Here is a 19,272-nt window from a genome sequence, read left to right as displayed (position 1 = left end):
GAGGGGGTTCGTAGATATGGTTGTGTGTTAATGCGGAACAAATTTACACTGGAAGAAAATTAGATGGATTGCAAGAAACTTGTATGTATACGTTTCCATATGTAATGGATTAGGAACGGGTCCTGGACAGATACGATGAAACAATGAGAAATGTATAATGTTGATTCTATTATTAACCAGCACTTACACAGTTTTTTTGTGCACGAGCACCGGAGATGTCGATGAGATGTTGCTTCTGTATAACGTAATCAACAACTGCTCACAGGAGTTTCGGTGGAATGTGAGCAACGTTTTCCTGCATATCGATTTTCAGATCAGGAAGTAGAGGCTGAACACGTCCCTGGTGAAAGTGTACCTTAAGATATGTCCAAAGTCGAGAGTCACATGGTTTCAGAACAGATCTTGCAAGCCATGAATCTGGGAAACGGCTGGAGTTAGCACTTTCTGGGAGGCTTGCATGAAGCAAATCTTTCACTAGCCGAGCGACATGACTTGTTGTCCAATCTTGCATAGAAACAGTTGTTTCCTGCTGTATAAGCAGTCTCGATAACGTACATACCTCATGGTCCACCCATCTCGCCTTCAAAGATGAACGGACAGAGAATGCAGCTGCTTGTGAATCCGCAGCACACAGTCACTTACGGTGAGTGCAATAGCACATCGTGCAAATACCCCGTTTAACAGTACACCAAATTCGGCAGTGTGTCTGTGTGTTCTCTGCACCCTGTACTATAAAATGTGCCTCATCACGTTCATCAAGTTCGATCCGTACCAGAAACCAACATGCAAATTCAGAACGTTGCTCCGAATCTTCTTTGAACCATTTAATGATATCGGGCCTAGCACTGCAACTGCTGCCGTTCACATGAAATAGTTTCACTAACTGTGCAGTGTCTCTCTTCTCGACAGCCATACTGTTCACTCGCGTATGTCCTTCTCAGATGACAGCGTGGATGTCATACCGTCATATAAACAATGTACAGAGACAGATCTGCACGTGGTGGCCAAAACTGGAACAAATTTTTTTCCCCACGTAAATCGTTGGGTTGGGTTGTTTGGGCGAAGGGACCAAACATCGAGGTCATCGGTCTCATCGGATTAGGGAAGGAATTCGGACGTGCCCGCCATCCCTGCATCTATGGAAATCACGGAAAATCTCAATCAGGATGGCTGGACGCGCGATTGAACCGTCGTCCTCCCGAATGCGCGCGTAAGTCAGTTCCGCATTGACGCATTGTTGCATATACAAAGTTTCGCTTCCATACGATAATTACGAGCCTGAAGTAATTTAGGATCCAAGGGAAACCGAAATCAGGTAGACTGGAAAAGGCTTAGAGGCTCTTTCTTTCTGAATAGAAGGACTGTCACTAAACAACAGTGCAATCGCAATCGTATCGTCCATAGTGAAGAATGAAGTATTTTTAATACTGTTTTGTAACGAAGTTGTTGTGAATATAAAAAATAGCTAGTGCTACACTTACTTCCGATTCGAGAACATGTTTCCACAAAGATGATGTATCATTTGTTGCACCCCATCCTCCCCACCTCCTTTGACACGAGTTAGTTTTTGATACTAATTATGATACATCCTGTATAAAAATTTTGCGCTGGAACGTATCTGGCGCCCCTCTCAGCCTGGAGCCACGAGTGGCTGCTTGGGTCGTTTTGCCCTTAAAGCAGCCCCGGCTTCACTGTTCAGTTTTTCCTGAACACTGAATTAATCACACTGTCAGAATCAGATTTTCACTCTGCAGTGGAGTGTGCGCTGATATGAAACTTCCTGGCAGATTAAAACTGTGTGCCGGACCGAGACTCGAACTCGGGACCTATCGCGGGCAAGTGCTCTACCAACTGAGCTACCCAAGCACGACTCACGCATCGTTCCCACAGCTTTACTTCTGCCAGTAGAAGGTTTGGAAGGTAGGAGACGAGATACTGGCAGAATTAAAGCTGTGTGGACGGGGCGTGAGTCGTGTTTGGGTAGCTCAGTTGGTAGAGCACTTGCCCGCGAAAGGCAAAGCTCCCGAGTTCGAGTCTCGGTCCAGCACACAATTTTAATCTGCCAGAAAGTTTCAATCACACTGTCAGCTACCTGACATCATGGCTGTGATGTATGGTTTACATTTTGAGCATTCAAACTCCGTGTTTCCGTGTGTGAGCCAGCTTTCGTCCACAATGACCTCAGAAACTGAGTAACTTATTAGTATTATCCATTGCCGTACTTTGGCAATAGGCTTTACATTTTTCGCACTATGTAGTATGTCTTCGCTTAACAAGTATATTTTAAAGGTATTTTTGAAAAATGAGATTCATTCATTGAACTCCTTGATCTTAGATAAATTATTGTACGAGTTATGGCTGGTTTGAAGAAGCTATCTATTTTTTCAGCGTAAATGTAACTTCATATTGCGTCATGTTCGGGGTCATTATCTTAGCTGTTGGTACAGTACAGTACAGTACATTCACGGCGTGGTTAAATCTCCCAGAATGTTTTTTACAGGTCCTTACATCGAGCCAGATGAATAGTTTTCGTTATTACTTATGTTGTCTTCCTCTTCTATAGTGTAATCGAAGGGCTGCAGCAAGCGGCCAGAGTTAATCACTACATACGGCAAGCGGCGCACTTTTTGCAGGTGGAGACGATTGGCGACGCCTACTGCGTGGCTGGCGGGCTGCACAAGCAGTCGGACACGCATGCCCAGCAGATCGCGTGGATGGCGCTACGCATGATCGAGACGTGTGCCAACCACGTCACACACGACGGCCGGCCCATCCGGGTGAGTCTCCAGGCCCCGCATCGCCAGGCCTCACTCTGTTGACACACTGAAACGCCTTAAACGAGTGATTCCCAACCTTTCTGAGAACATCACATCCGTGCGCAATGAAATAGTAACCACTACCACTCAAACTACGAAATAATTAGTAAAGGAGACGACACTGGTAAACAACGTTTATTTATACACTGACGACACAAAAGTCAAGGGATAGCAATATGCACATACACAGATGTTAGTGCATTTCTGAAGTTGTAATTTGCAGTCAGGTGATTCATGTGAAAAGGTCCCGAAAGTGATTGGACCGCACAATGGAAATTAAAAGACTGAACAAGGTATGGTACTTGGAGTTAGACAGATGGGGGAAGTTGCAAGTGAATTTAATATTCCGAGATACACAGTGCCACAACAGAATGCCAAATTTCAGTCTCTCACCATTCACAACGCCGTGGCCAGTGACCTTCAATTAATGACCTAGACCAATTTCAATCGGCCTTCTTTCGTACTGAAGAGTTTTTGTTTTCTTCTACTTTCTTTGGCCTCCTTCTACATTTTAGCATTGCAATGGGTCGACCTTTCTCTGAAACCATTGTTTAACAAGATCTAATCATTACTACACTTGGAAGTGCAACTTTAACTGAAAAGAAGAAGGTTGGAAATTAGATAAGACATTGGATTTAGTACTAAACAAAGATCCGTGACAGACGTCACCGAGCATGCATTCGAGAGGACGACTGTGCTAATCTGCGTCTTGATTTAAGTTTTCCGTTATTTCCCTAAATCCGACACCTGGCAACACACAAACATTTCAGCTTACTGAACTTACTTCAGATTGCAGCTGCTGTCTGAGTTGTTACAGCCTTCGATGATGTCTCCAGCATTTGAAGACGAAACATTAGAAAGAGACGCCTTGGACTGTGACCTTAAGCCCATGAAACTAATATCAAGAAAAACTCAAATACCGTCTACGAAAGTATGCATTTTATAATACAACGAAGACAAAGGTTATGAGATATACTATCAGGAGCAACACATTCCTCACAAACATATTTTAATAATTTTGCTGGGGAAGCGACCAACAGCTACAACACAATGTGATCAGGAATATGAAATTTGAAGCGGGAAACAGAAAATCGTTACGAGACATACCTTCGTCTTTAGACCAAGAAAGGACCACAGCAACGTAAATCCAGCGGCTGTACTGAATACACAAAATGAAGTTAGTCAAGATGAAGTAACTGTCCCTTTTCGTTCATGTTCTGACACGACACTGATTTACTTCTCATTGGTACAATTAAGCAGCTTTTTATGTGACCAATACATTCTGCCATTTAGTCTCGTTGTCCTATGAAGAGGTCGCTAGTTATATTACGAAGACACATTTCGGAATAGTTTTCTGTAAAGTGCACAGTGAAAAAATACTTACTGCTATTATTAGGGAAAGCAGAAGTCAGAAACCACAAACTGATTTTTATTTCTCTGGTATTTTTTTCCATTTTAAGCTATTGTCACAAACCCTGTCTAACTTGCACAAAGACTCTGGCGTGCTTCCAGTGGCGTTTTAAAATGTATTTTAGTCTGTCAGATGGGCAATACGATATTACAGTGGTCGAAGCAGGCAAAGAGCTTTGAACGTTCCACTATTTTTCCAATATTATTTTGAAATTTCACTCAGTGTACTTGATGCGCATTTTTCGCTATCCACGAAGCATTGGACCAGATGTGAACTAACTCTAGTAACAGATTTCTCATTCACTCAAACCTCTGCATTCCATTCAAATATGGTTCAAATGGCTCTGAGCACTATGGGACTTAGCTTCTGTGGTCATCAGTCCCCTAGAACTTAGAACTACTTAAACCTAAGTAACCTAAGGATATCACACACATCCATGCCCGAGGCAGGATTCGAACCTGCGACCGTAGCGGTCACGAAGTTCCAAACTGAAGCGTTTAGAACCGCACGGCCACGTCGGCCTGCTGCACTCCATTCATTGTAGGAGTTGCATCTAACTAAATGAACGATTCAGAATGTCAATGTCATTCTCCTGAACATACAGATCCTACTAGAGTAAATGTCATTCCTCAACCGCCATGAATTCGTTAAAACTTAGAACTCTTATTCTGCTTAAAATTTGTTTATACCTCTCGAGTGATTTTCAGTCTTTCAGGCGTTTTGTCACGGATATGGGAAAGAGGAAGCTTCCATATACCTTAGGGGTGGATGTCGAGACATGGAAATCATGAGCGGTGTTATTACCCACACATTTTCGGAGATAGGTCAGTAGAGGACGGTCGCATTTTGTCGTCAGAAATAAAAAGTGCTGGTCAGTGGCAAGGAGATTGGTTAGTAACTAACAAGCAACAGGTTAAGACCATAAGGTCCATAATTAGGCACAACACTGAGAAAAGTGATCCTTACTAAGCCCGGAACAGATTCTCAAACAACATGATCCACGAGTATATAACGCTTGCAATGACAACGTATCTTAACTGGCAGGGTTTTAGTTGCCAATTAGGAAGCAGAGTTCAATTTTCCCGACTTCATGTCGACTATTTTGTCTTATAACTTCATAAAATAAAGGAAGAATTAAAATTTGTTTTTTGAATTAGATCTCTTCCCTAAGCCACAAGGGAGAGTAGTTTAATGTGCTACAGAATTATTGCCTCATCCATTTATTATCTCACTGTGCGCAGGAGACTTATCTGTATTGTTATTCTATCTCATATCTGTTCATCAAGTTTATCTTTTATTACGTACTTCAGTTTTCTTATGGGGTTGTATTTGTCCATACAAACGAACATACATTAAAGATTGTAAATAGTAAATATTGAAAAACAATTCTGTAAGTCGTTGCACAAATTCTAGTCGTCTCACATCCACAGAAATATGTGAACTGAATTGTCGCGTGACTATGGCCTCCCATGGGGTAGATCGGTCGCCTGCTGCAAGTCCTTTTAGGTCACGCCACTTCGGCTACGTGCGTGTCGGTGAGGATGATGTGGTGATTAAAACAACACAATACGGAATCCCGTGCGGATAATATCTCCGCCCGAATCATGAATCGAACCAGAGCCTCTTTGCATGACATATTGCCGTGCTAACCAATTACAATGTTAAAACTACAGATGAGCGAAATGTGTGCGGTCGATAATACACTCCATCACAACAAAGAAACAAAATAAAAATAAAAAGAGCGGACCAGGATGGAGTTATGCAGAGTGGTATCTATGGAAAATGCAAAATTGTAAGCTTTGGCCGTCAATGTATGATGTGTGACGCTGCACCGCAGATTCACCGTGCGACTGGTAAGTATAGTAAACGTAGGACATGGTCATACCAGGACGTAAATCGTTGCGAATTTCATTCCGTTAACTCAGCTGAACAGTAACTGTGCCTTGTAGACGTGCGCGTGAGCAATAAACTCAGATGTCAGCATTTAAGAGAGGACGTTTAATTCGGCTCAAAGAAGCCTGTTTGAGTAATTCACGAATCGCTTGACATTAGAATAGGAGCGATGCCAATATTTGACCATGCTGGTAGGAATGGGTAGCCGACGGCCAAACAAACCGTCAAGAGAGAGATCTCAAATGTGAGGACTTTGCAAACGTCAGAGCAGCCTAACAGTCCTGGATTCATCACTGTCATCTATCCGCGTGCAACTGGTGTTTCAGTGACCATAAGGAACATTAACAGCCAGCACACAGATGGGGAACTGAGCACATGTTGCCCCTCGCGCCACTACTATTGACCTCTGAACGCCTACATGCCCGATTGCAGTGGTGTCGGGCCCTTTCAGCTTGGAATCTCATTGAGTTGAGTAGAATTGTCTTCAGTGATGATTCTCGCTTCGAAATGAGCCACGATGACAGTCGAAGATGTGTCTGGAGTCGTCCTGAACAGCGGTGGGGAAAAAGAAAACCTGACAGTCGCCGTCCATACGACGAGACAACCAGGAGTAACTGTCTGATGTGCCATTTCATTTCATAGTAGAAGCCCTTTGGTTGTCACAAGCGGCAACCTTGCAGAACAGCGGTACGTGGATAATAGTCTTCGCCCCGCTTTATTGCCCTTGATGGCAAGCCGTCCTGGGTTTCAGTTTCAATAAGATAATACCCGCCCACGCACGGCGAGAGTTTCTGCTGCCCAACCTTGGGCAACAAGATTGCCGGATTTCTACACTTGGAGCACTGTGGGCAGACTCTTCCAAACGGCTCCAGATTTTTCCGAGATAAAGCGCCAATTGGACAGAATTTGGCACGACATCCCTCAATCCAACAACTCAATGCCAAGCCGAATAACTGCTTGCACAAAGACCACAGGCGGACCAATATGTTATTGATTTGCTCAATTTGTGAAGCTCATTCTCTTGAATAAATCATTCAATTTTTCTGGAATGAAACTCATTTGCTTGTCTCTACACGTACATCACACCTAACAATTTCCGTCCCATTCGGATAATTCCTTAGTGGAGCGTCTTCTTTTTGTTGATAACTAAAGCTATTTCAAAAACAAAAAGGTTCGCACTCACAAAATAAAATGAAGAGGTGTAGTACGAACTACTCCGAAAATTTCTCAGATATTTAAAATTGAATGGCTCCATTACCGGGAATTTTGCCTTTCGTAAGAAATTCCGTAAATGACTAGGCTATTCATCCACGATTCACGACAGTGCTTTGAGAAGTTGAAGGAAAGTGCCGATAGAGGTGAACGTTTTTGAACGAAGGGCGTGGGGAAATCACTTAGCAAGGTGTATAATTTTAAATCATCGTGGTTCTGAAAAAGTATTTTGGTTGGTGTGTTGTAAAAAGTTAAGAAAGTAATATGAAAAAGGTACTTATGAGAGAAAAAGTTAGGAAAAATTTCGTTATCTGAACTGAATTTTAAATGTTATTGTTGTAGACGGAATATGAACAGAGATACATCCAGTTCACAGAGGGAAACATGACTTTTTCCATATAGTGGCATTTCTCTGCGCTGCATATATTGGAGTGCGGACAAGGCTAGCAACATTTTTCTTCGTCCTCATATCTGCCAGGATGCTTTATTTCGCTATTAAATGGCGTTCGCCATTTAAGACCGTACATTGACATTCAGAGAAGCTGTAATCATCTTAAATGATCTAACAAAGACACAATCATAACTTTCTTTTCCGGCTGCTAAAGTGGTCTACCTGAAACGGTATAAGTATGCAAATATATATGAACAAACGGTCGCTGTAAGTGAAAATAACGCATATTACTTTGAAAGCTAAACTTAGATATGTGTCTATGACGGGGGGAGCTACTGCCTTCCAATGAAAAGCTATAAATGCCGGGTGATGAAAAAGTCAGTATAAATTTGAAAACTTAATAAATCATAGAATAATGTAGATAGAGAGGTAAAAATTGACACACATGCTTGGAATGACATGGGGTTTGATTACAATAAAAAAATCAAAGTATCGCTAGACACGTGAAAGATCTGTTGCGCGCGTCGTTTGGTGATGATCGTATGCTCAGCCGCCGCTTACGCCATGCTTGGCCTCCCAGGTCCCCAGAACTCAGTCCGTGCGATTATTGGCTTTGGGGTTACCTGAAGTCGCAAGAGTTTCGTGATCGTTCGACATCTCTAGGGACGCTGAAAGACAATATCAGACGCCAATGCCTCACCATAACTCCGGACATACTTTACAGTGCTGTTCACAACATTATTCGTCGACTACAGCTATTATTGAGGAATGATGGTGGACGTATTGAGCATTTCCTGTAAAGAACGTCATCTTTGCCTTGTCTTACTTTGTTATGCTATTCTGATCAGATGAAGCGCCATCTGTCGGACGTTTTTTGAAAGTTTGTATTTTTTCGGTTCTAATAAAACCCCATGACATTCCAAGCATGTGTGTCAATTTGTACCTCTCTATCTACATTATTCCGTGATTTATTCAGTTTTAAAATTTATACAGATTTTTTGATCACCCGGTATATTTACACCATGCAAGCAAGCTTTCGGTGTATGGAGGAGGGTACTTCAGGCAGTATACCACTTTCATAGAAGACAGGAACAACGCGTGTCAGTTAGGCTCCGTATGAGCCAAAATTAGTCAAATTTTTTAGTCACTGACATTTCGCTAGACGAATACGTACAAAAGTAACCTGTTATTTGACTTGTATTAGAATACAGGTTCCTGAAATCTTAAAAATATATCTAGTTACGCCTAGATTCTCTTTTGTAGCGTCTGCCAATAAAGTTTGTCGAGTGTCTCAGTGTCATCCTCGTGTTTACTAAAAGAACTCATGAAAAAACAGCTCATTCTTCCGTGGACCGTTTCTGACTACTCCGTTAATCTGACATGGTAAGGATCTCAGAGTGAGGAGAAATACACAATATTCAGCCTCAATATCGAAAACATTTCCCTGCTGATGAACAAGTATTGTATTTTAAAATTCTGGTTACACATCCGCTGCTTGTATAAAAGTCTTACGAGGCTAAAGAAAATGTCAGTACATTTACCTGCCTCGCAATTCGATTACACTACGCTTTCGTTACTCACAACATACCTAGGTATGGCCGCCTGCGTGGATGCTGTTGCAGAGTGTGTGATGTTGCAGATGCGCGTGGGTCTGCACACGGGCACCGTGCTGGCCGGCGTCGTGGGCCGCATGATGCCGCGCTACTGCCTGTTCGGGAACAACGTCACCATCGCAAACAAGTTCGAGTCTGGCTCGGAACCCCTGCGCGTCAATGTCAGTCCCACCACGCACAGGTGAGCAGCCTGAACGTCGCCTTCACCACGCACACACTGTATTTCTCCAGAATGTTACAAGCTATGTTGTGTTGTGTAGACTTTCCTTGTTATAAATGTCACTTCATAAAAGTGCTAAGAAAAAGAATAAACATTTTTTAAATTTCTATTTCTCAGGGCCGACATAGTCCATAGTTAAGCAATTTAACCCATTGAGTATTTTCTCTTCATTATATCTAAGAAATTAATTTCTTCAATGTGTCCTTCATACTTTCTCATTTCATGAAAATTTAATCAGTGCAATTTTTTCGTACTTGTGAACTAGTTTCATTTGTTTATTTTAGGGACAGGGAGGGAGGGAGGGAGGTGGGTTAACTGCCATTCTTTCACTAATGACCCATTACTGCCACTGTGATTTAGCGGTTGTTGTTATGGTCTTCAGTCCAGAGACTGGTCTGATGCAGCTCTCCATGATACTCTATCCTGTGCAAGCTTCTTCATCTCCCAGTACCTACTGCAACCTACATTTAGCGGTAATGTCATTAATAATTCCCGTGAAGGTCGTCATCTGCAAGTACTGAGGATAGAAGGCGAGGGGGTGCGGAAGGAAGCGCTACTGTTAGTTGCTTTTCAACACTCCGAGTTCGATTTGATTGGCAGTCTTCCTTCCCAGGTATTCAAGGAAGATAAAATTTCCGTGCTTGGAATATCCGAAGTAACATTGAGCTAAATCTGGAGAACAGATTGTACCAGGAACGAATTCAAACCCGAATTCAGGCGATCTCGTCAACACGATTGCTCCACATTTGGATGAGTTCCCCTTTACCAATCTTGGTCTCTTTGCATTCAATCTCGTATTAAAATTAGCCAACAACGAAGCAAAATAGGTCTGAGTTATAATTTTCTCATTTCATACGCTGGGAACCAAAAAAATCAGTGGCCATTATATTTTCAAGTGCTAAAATTATATTCACCTTTTTCGAAACGTTCTCACAGATCTTTTCCGTCGTTTTGGCTTCTGTTTAAAACTGATGTGGCTTCAGATTTCAAGAATTACGATCTGGAGCAATTTCATAGAGATCGTGAATATAACCAGAGTGCATAGAGAGTGTTGGAAAATTCTTTCCAGTGTGCTTTTCATCAAGCACATTTTCACTTCCAGTTTTTCGTGCAGAATTAAGTGTAATGGTCAATGAGAATCCTGCAGAGTCAGATGTCGAGCAAATTCATTAAACGATCTGCTATTACGATATCATAAATTTTGTTAGACTAGCTCCGCGCCCGCTGCTTCACTCCTGTAGACGGAATGGCCTGCAGAGATTTTCCTGTTTTCATTTAATCGAATTTTTACGTTGTTCACAAACTGCAACACATTCTAAGCTCTTCTCACTAAGTAAGGCCGTTTAAGCATAGTCTTTTTCTAATGTATTTCTGACCAAAAATCGATTCTGGTAGCTGGAGTTCAAAGTTTTTGTTAATCATTTCATTTGTGTTCTTTTGAGTGAAATTTCCATGTAACTTTCATCCCCTAACATCTATTTGCTTATATCTGACGGAGAAGTAAAATACCAATTCTTATATCTGACGGAGAAGTGAAATACGAATTATCATAAATTTAGCTTCAATTATTTTTTTAATGTTACCAAATGTTTTCGTAAAACTTTCTTCCCAATTACACTCCCGTAGGGGTTGAATTTCCAGAATCACTAAAACAGTTATTTTTTATATCTGACCGTGAAGCCAAGTACTAATTGTCACAGATTTAGCCTTAAAATCCTTTGGTAGTTATTTTGTAATTATTTATTTTCAAAAACACTTTATCCCCTCAGTGGTTGAGTTTCCAAAAATGCTCAAACAGGTATTTTTATTTTCTGACTGAGAAAGCAAATACAATTTTTTCTAAGTATAACTTCAAAATTTCCTTAATTGCAATATATTTTCAGTCTTTCATCCGCTCTTTGATGACGTTAGGGATGGAATTGATAATCCTTTCCTAAACAATGCCTACGTTATGAGATCCACACCATCTTCAAACTTCAAGTTTCTGTGCTTAACGATTTACGCTGTCCAATGATGAATCAGTGAATCAGTCTGACTATACTTCACCCCATTACGAACTAAATGGCTCTGAGCACTATGGGACTTAACATCTTAGGTCATCAGTCCCCTAGAACTTAGAACTACGTAAACCTAAGTAGCCTAAGGACATGACACACATCCATGCCCGAGGCAGGATTCGAACCTGCGACCGTAGCGGTCACGCGGTTCCGCACTGAAGCGCCTAGAGCTGCACGGCCACCGCGGCCGGCTACGAACTAAATTTCCAAAACAGAGAAACACGTATTTTTTCATCTATAACCAAGAAGCCATACACCATTTTTGTCTGTTATCTACATTGTCATGGCAAGATATCGGCCCCTGGAATTCCACGACTTTCGAGAATGCTTTTGTTTGAAGTCTGAAGTCGCATGTTTTATATTTTTCAGTGATATATTTACAGATTAACAATTATGAGATTAACAGATTACAGAATAACAATTATGTTTTCTTCCTTTACTTGTACTGTGAAACCTTGCTTCTTGACAAATATCATGATTCTAGGTGAACAGGAAAAACCGTATAGGTTTTAATCAGTGAGTTTCTGAGCATTTGAGTACGTGACATACACGGTCGTATCTTCTGATAGCATAAACTCAGAAGCTTCACTGTTTTACAACAGTGTCCGTAGACTGACCATAGACAGTACATGACACGAACTTCACATTCCATAGATCCCTCCGTTCCTGAGAAAAAGGTATCTTAACAGACGAACAAACGGACTGTGGGATATACTGTGAGAAAATAAAATCTTTTAGAGTGATATAATTACAAATTAATATTTCTCGTTTTTCTTTTCTTTTAGATTTATTTTGAAAGACCGTAGCTTGGCAAGTTACGTGATTCTAGGTCAGTGGGGATGAGTGAGTCTGCGAGTATTGAAATATGTGACATAACTGCCCATATCTTTTGATTGCATTGACTTAGAAGCGTCCATTTACTACACCGTGAAAGGACTATAAATCTTAGTGTGTATGAGAGAAATTTCAATGTGACACTTCTACCAATTCCTGAGAAAGGGGCGTAACAGACGGACGGGCAGACAAACAGTCGGACAACAAATAGCAAAAAAACCTTTTTTCTTCTCACATAGCTACAAATTACCATTTTCAGATTTTCTCCTATAGTTGTACTGTTTAACCTATCTTCCTGCCAAATTTCATGGCACCGATTCAACGGGCAGTACCCAATAAGTTTTTATCAATAAGTTTGTGGCTCTATATTTGAATTGTTTTCATCACCAGTGGACCGTAGATCCTAGAAAGCGGCATAAGTTTCAATTTTACATGACTGCCCCTTGCCGAAGAAAAGGGATTTTAATAGTCGGGCAGACAGACAGACAGACGGACGTTTTTACTGTGTCGCGCACAGAGTCCTGAAAAAGGAGCGATGAGACAGAAATATTGTTGCAAGAACGTCTATGTTACTTGTCAGAGAAGTACAATACTTTACAGAAGAGAATGATGCAATACAGTACGCGGTAGAAATGAGATTTTCAAGAGGAACGGAAGATTATATAAAACTCAACATCAAACGTTGCAGAAGTGAGGACGGAGCTTCAAAGTATTAGAAGCATGAGCGAACACATCAGGTATAAACGAGTAAATCGCTTAGATACGATGGACTATACTCGCATTGAGAATTTAATATGTATGTACCACATCAGCGTATGGCCAGTCGATCCATCTCAATATCTCTTTCAAGTGAAAAAAAGAAATGATATGTTTGGGTGTATTTGAAAGTTCTAAATACCTTTATTTTCCTAAGAACCCCAGAATTTGTGAAGGAAATAGTTATGTGCCCTTTTTGCTCTGAAATACTGTCTTATCGTTGCAGGTGCCTGGTGCAGACACCAGGTTTCGAGTTTGAGGAACGGCCTCGCGAGTGTCTACCAAAGGGATTCCCCAAGGACATCCCGGGCACGTGCTACTTCGTGCTCGGCTACCAACACCCGTCTCTGCCGGCGGACCGGCCCCTCGCAGACCACGTGGAGGCGGCGATAGCCGAGCTCGGTCTGCAGCACCGCTAGGCTGCGCAGCGCCACGTGCGTCTGTGAGCAGCCCAGCAGGCGCTACATTCGAGGCGTAAACCACTACGGACCAGCGAGTGAGGTGCTGGAGAAGGAAAGTTTACGAGAGAGCAGACAGGGCCTCGAATAGGCATTCGTACATTCGTATATGCTACATGAATTTAAGGCACGAACCGGGAAAATATGGTTGTCTATCGACAAGGTTTCGCTAATGTCAGACACTGTGAAATCTCCTCTAATACTTCATGTTACCCTTAGGCAATGCGATCCGCGAAAGGTGTACTTCTTTAGCGTAGATCCCTGCAAACAAACTTCTACTGCTAAATGAAAGTTCCATGATGTTGCAGATCCCCTACATACATTAAGAGGGAGTCGTAACCGATCTTGGTGAAGTACTTTCACTATATCAGCGCCCGTGGCTGGTTGAATGACCCGTGATCCCGCATGGGTGAAGTTCAAACGCGAGCAGAAACTTCTCATTTACGACAAAAAAAACTTTCGGGAGACTATTAATGTTACCAACAGCGTCAATAAAAATCATCTTTACGGTGACGAATGAAACTTCAGGTATCATCTTCTACTACTAATCTTGTGCAATGAATTACACAATTATTAAAACGTCACTCTAAGATTACTGTTCGTTAAGTGCTTCGTAAACCACTTAAGAGGCATATCTCTCTTCCGGTGACTATTTACTCAATGTTTCTCCCACTGTTCGGGAGGGATGTCTTGTGTGCCTTTCCATCTGTTCTTTCATAGTCAAAGCGTTGGCAATATTGACTCTAAAATATTCCCTTCGTGTTATGTACCTTGGATGCCCATCAACAGCACAGTTTTTACGATGGTAAAAGTGTTAAATTACATCTGTTTTCCTCTGTTTCTTGACTCATTCCCTGGCGGGAGACCAACACCTACGTCACTTCGACTAAATGAAGTAGGAACTACCAAACAAACCACTGAACCTGTTTACTCATCCGTTAGTGTTTGTAGATTAACGGGAAGTGTAATTGTCTGCAGCCAAATACATTTCTTAACATATTATCAAGGGAACAAATATTTTGAGGCATGAGAGGAGAATATGCCAAATGTTTTAAATAAAAAATAGATCTGCAAAGACTCGTTATATATTTTGTGTCTTGTATAAGGAACTTCAGTGCGTACTCACTGATATTCATAATGATAATGCGAACGAGAGGTGTTAGGGCAGACGCTACGCGTAGCTGTATCCAGTGCATAAAAATATTTATCGATGTTGAAGTGTACATCACCTGGACAATTAATCAAAGTGCTCTTCACTAAGTTATAAACTTTGACAAAACAATACCTATTAGGCATTCTCCGTCTGGACTATGTGATATCAGCACCAACGTTGAAAAACAGATAACGCTGTTCATTATCTGCGAACATCACGCTACAGCTCATAATGTGTTACGTAAGTAAAACTTGTATGTACGTGTGTGACGTGATTTTTTAAAAACTTATAGCAGCAGTGCAAATATTTAACCAAAAAAATTTACTGTTTCCTTTAAAACCACTGAAGATTGGTATTAATGCTTACCATTCATAGAGTGCAAAAATCCATCGACCGCATCAAAGAGTAACTTGTGCTGGTCACCAGGCGATAATAGTTGATGACGTATGGTATGTCATGCTTCTGAATCCGCCATTGAGGACTGTGAAAGTAAGTCGAAGAAAAATCACTCATGCTTTCCAGTCTTTTTGGGAACACTTTTCCCATTTCATTAGTGAAACCTAGAGTTAATGGCGTCCCGTGGAGCACAGTTCTTGATTGAGATTCTTACTGTGTATGAAACAGTAAGGTGAATCTCCAGATGACACATTGCACCTCATGTATGGCTGATATAGTTGCAATAAATATACGATCATAACACACGAAATTTCAAGGAAAGCCATTAACAGCTACGTGCTTCGCCATTCATACATACATTCAAACGATTCGAACAGATCGTAGCAAAACTTGTTCCTTAGTTACTCAGGAAGTGAATTTTGGTTTATATTGCGTTAGAAAGATCTAAACTCCAGTATATCAACCGCTCTCAGCTCATAGCTCCAAGAACTCTGGGTAACAATTCGCGTAGATACCTATTTTCACAACTGTTAGTGTCCAAAGTGAAACCAAAACTTTGGCCCTGTTGCGCTTACAATACGCCCAAAGTAGGTTAACATGAAAACTACCTTTAGAAAATCATAAGTGTTTGCTTATGTAATCATGTCAATCATCCTTTATACTCCAGTGAACAGTTGTTAGCAAGAAACTGTAGTCAGTCCGTCTCTCCATTAATGGACAATCATGTCTGTAGTTTCTCCAGTACATGACACCAAATCACTACGCTTTTGGCATCGTTTCATAGTACGTGCTTTTGTTGTCATAATTCACTAAAATCGTAGAAAGTGATTACCCCCTGAAAATATCTACAGGGAAGACCTACCAATTAAAATTAGTGTTTTCATTCAACTCCCTACGCAGAAAAATTCCACGCCGTATTTTTGCGTGAGGATATTACATGTGAGGAACTGTCGTATTGTCTTTGTTTCGGAAAGTAGAGATCATTTCAACCCTGTCGCCCTAATTTTGAAAGAGGTGGGATTGATATAATCTGAAGGACATTTCAGGAAAAGTTGAGTACAAAAATTTGTTCTAAAAATGTGGATCTTACATTGACAAAATGCGGATCTTTTGGGAAGGAGTGTGTCTGTGAAGTTTTCAGTTATATAGTACCCTTTTTTAGGATGAAAATGTCTATGTTATTCTTGTCAGACAGTATCTAGCCTGTATCGGTCGGTTCTGAGTGAAATGTTAGAATTTTTCAAGCCTATTGCGTGTTTTTTGAGGACACGAATTCAGAACAGCCAAGAAATGCTTTCAGATTTACTAAGAACTATTCAGATTGTCGAATGCGTAACACAGATGCAGAAAATTATCTTTAACAAGATTTGTTATAATTGAGTGGAACAGAAACAAACATTCCGGACGAAAAGGACTAATTAATGCATAGAAATTCGAAAGGCAGATTAATGAAACGTTTATAACGAAATAATAAACGTAACAGGGCACATCTCTTTTCATTTTTCTCCTTTTTTGGAGCACACATTTTTTTGTGGCTGAACTCAATGCAGATGGGTAAATATAGCGTTAGTTGTCTGCTTTAAAGTTTCTCGGTAGGAATTGCTCAGGAGAACACTATTACCTTCAGCACGTAAGAGACATGACAGCTGAAGAAAAGCACAAAGTGTTAGAGTTCGAAAAGGAAGGCATAGCTCCAGTAGCGTAAGAGCGTCCGCGCGATTCGCCTAAGACACAGCTGCTAGCATTCGCTATGGAAACACTGCTCTCTCTTCTGACATCTCTTTCGCCTGTGCGACATGAAGCTTCACTTCAGATACGTATATCAATTCATTCTCAATAGAAATTGTTGGTCTGCAAATGCAGTACAATGTTACTTGAAAATATATGTAATTATTTAACCGAAACTGATGTAAAAGTGAAATTAATAAAATATTTATTTCTCTCTGTCTTGCAGCAGTTTCACTCAATGACTAACATACATATTAGAAAGTCTTTCGTCGGATAATATCTACGTACAATTCTTCATTTCTCTTTCCGTCATTTCCTCTGTTCTTCCCCTTTCGACTCTCCCAATCCTAACAATCTGTAGTTTGCTCACCGACTATTTCAGTTTATTTCAGTAGTATCAAGAGAATTTATATGTTTATTAATTCTTCCAGTTAGTTCATTTAGCTGTGTACATCTAGACAATGACTACATCATAGCTATTCATTAGTACTGCACTGTTATCAACGTGTTGTCTGTAAGATACGGTGGCTGTTCGGAAAGTAAGGTCCGACCGGTCCCCAAATGAAACCTCTCTGAAAATCAAAAATGTTTTCTTTCCAACAGTGAGCTAAACCTTCCAGGTACTTCTCTACATACTCGCAGATCCGGTTAATACATCTGACGTAGTGATATACCAACTTTCCAATAACCTGTTCATAGAAGGCAGCCGCCTCTGCCTCCAGCCAATCATCTACGCTGGCCTGCTGCTCGTTGTCTGTGCCAAAATGTTGTCTTCGTAACCAGTGGTCCCTGCGAGCAGACATGAGACTCAGGGGGAGCCAATTACGGGCTCTATGGTAAGTAATCAAACACTTCCCATCGAAAGCGCTGCAGCAGCGTCCTCATTGTCCATGCAGAGTGCGGCCAAGAATCGTGATGAAGAAAGAAACTTAGTGCAGCTATATTATGTGGGCTGCAAGACATCAGGCGAAATCTCTCACCAGGTATCTTCATGTTCTCACTGTACGTTCAGAACTGTAAACAGCAACGTGACGGATTTCCTTTGCGGTTTCCATTTCGCACCCGATCGGATGTTAGTTTCCGTATAGTCTTCGTAAAATATTCATTCCTTGGTACCCATTGCTCCTTGCAAAATTGTATCTCGGGACTCTAGACAACCACGAAATATCTTAGCAGGAGTACCTGCAAGATAACAGGCGTTAGGCAAAATTGCAGCTTTTATGAGCGTGAACTTCCGTTATAATTAAACAAATATGACTACTGAAATCTTAAGTATCGTTTAAAATTTTTAAGCTCAAATATAACAGAAAAATAATTTTCAAACGAACGATTATCACAAAATCCAAGCACATAAAAATCGCGGAACGCTCCTCGAAACTTCTACCGAACCTGCTTTGACTTTTGCTTTGCCACGAAGCGCACAGGACAGTGTTTAGTTCATATCATCAATGATGTATTTAGTATCATATTTTTAGTACTCTCAAGTCACTGTAAGGATAATCACAACGAGTAGGACTCCAAGGCAACAACATGTGTGATGCTACGTAATTTTCTTAATGCACTTTTACACTGATATATATACTCGGCAAACTTGGGGTACTGTTCGTACCAGAGGGTACATGGTAACAATGTTATCGATTTTCTTTCCAATTCCATATGCGAGAAATAAGATGGCACTGCTGGAGAGTTCACGGTGCAGTCAACCACCGCTCAGTATTCAGGACATACGGCGATGGCCGTTGAGCGAAACACAAACCAGCTTCATGTTATTACCTGGTGAGAATGATAGCGAGCACCGGAGCGAAACGCGATGGCGGAAGTTAAATTGTCCGGTAAGACATGTTGGGCTTGTTTCATTCGCTGTGCCTAAGTTTCTCGGTAAATGTGATCAAGGAATGAGGTTTGTTCAATATACAGCCTAAATCCGTCAGGGTCTGGTTCATTTTCTCTCAATGGATCTATTTGCTGAAACACATCTTTGCTATCAAATATAACAGAAAATGCTTATCATAGGTACATAAATCATAAATTTCTAGACACAGAATTCGTAGAACGCTCCTCAGAAATTGCTTCCTGACTTTTTTGACCTCTATTGTGGCACAATTGTTATTTCGTCAGATTAGTGCCAGAGAGTCAATTTACACCTAATTGCAACCATCGGGACTCCAGCCACAGCAACTGTTGTCGTAACACAGTGTTTTCCCAAATCACATGTACACTTACATGTATTCTTCGCAAACTAATCACTGTATAAAGCGCGGTGGAGGTTACATCGATTTTCTTTTCACTTCAATTAACTATCTGGGTGAGGGAAAAACAACTGTCTGAATGTCT

General features: G+C 41.1%; 1 protein-coding gene across 1 annotated transcript in view; it reads left to right on the top strand.

The window, feature by feature from the left end:
* Nucleotides 1–17,146, top strand: part of LOC126199540 (head-specific guanylate cyclase-like) — a 512,825-nt gene extending 495,679 nt beyond the window's left edge. Inside the window, exons 9-11 of the mRNA XM_049936460.1 lie at nucleotides 2,634–2,777; nucleotides 9,363–9,517; nucleotides 13,430–17,146. Coding sequence (XP_049792417.1) covers nucleotides 2,634–2,777; nucleotides 9,363–9,517; nucleotides 13,430–13,622 — 492 coding nt within the window. The 3' untranslated portion in view covers nucleotides 13,623–17,146. The remainder of the gene's footprint in view (nucleotides 1–2,633; nucleotides 2,778–9,362; nucleotides 9,518–13,429) is intronic.
* The last annotated feature ends 2,126 nt before the right edge of the window (nucleotides 17,147–19,272 follow it).

This window comes from Schistocerca nitens, chromosome 8 (assembly GCF_023898315.1).
Source record: "Schistocerca nitens isolate TAMUIC-IGC-003100 chromosome 8, iqSchNite1.1, whole genome shotgun sequence".
Lineage (NCBI taxonomy): Eukaryota > Metazoa > Arthropoda > Insecta > Orthoptera > Acrididae > Schistocerca > Schistocerca nitens.
Note: the sequence above shows the minus strand (reverse complement) of the source record. Positions and strands in the feature narration are given on the sequence as shown.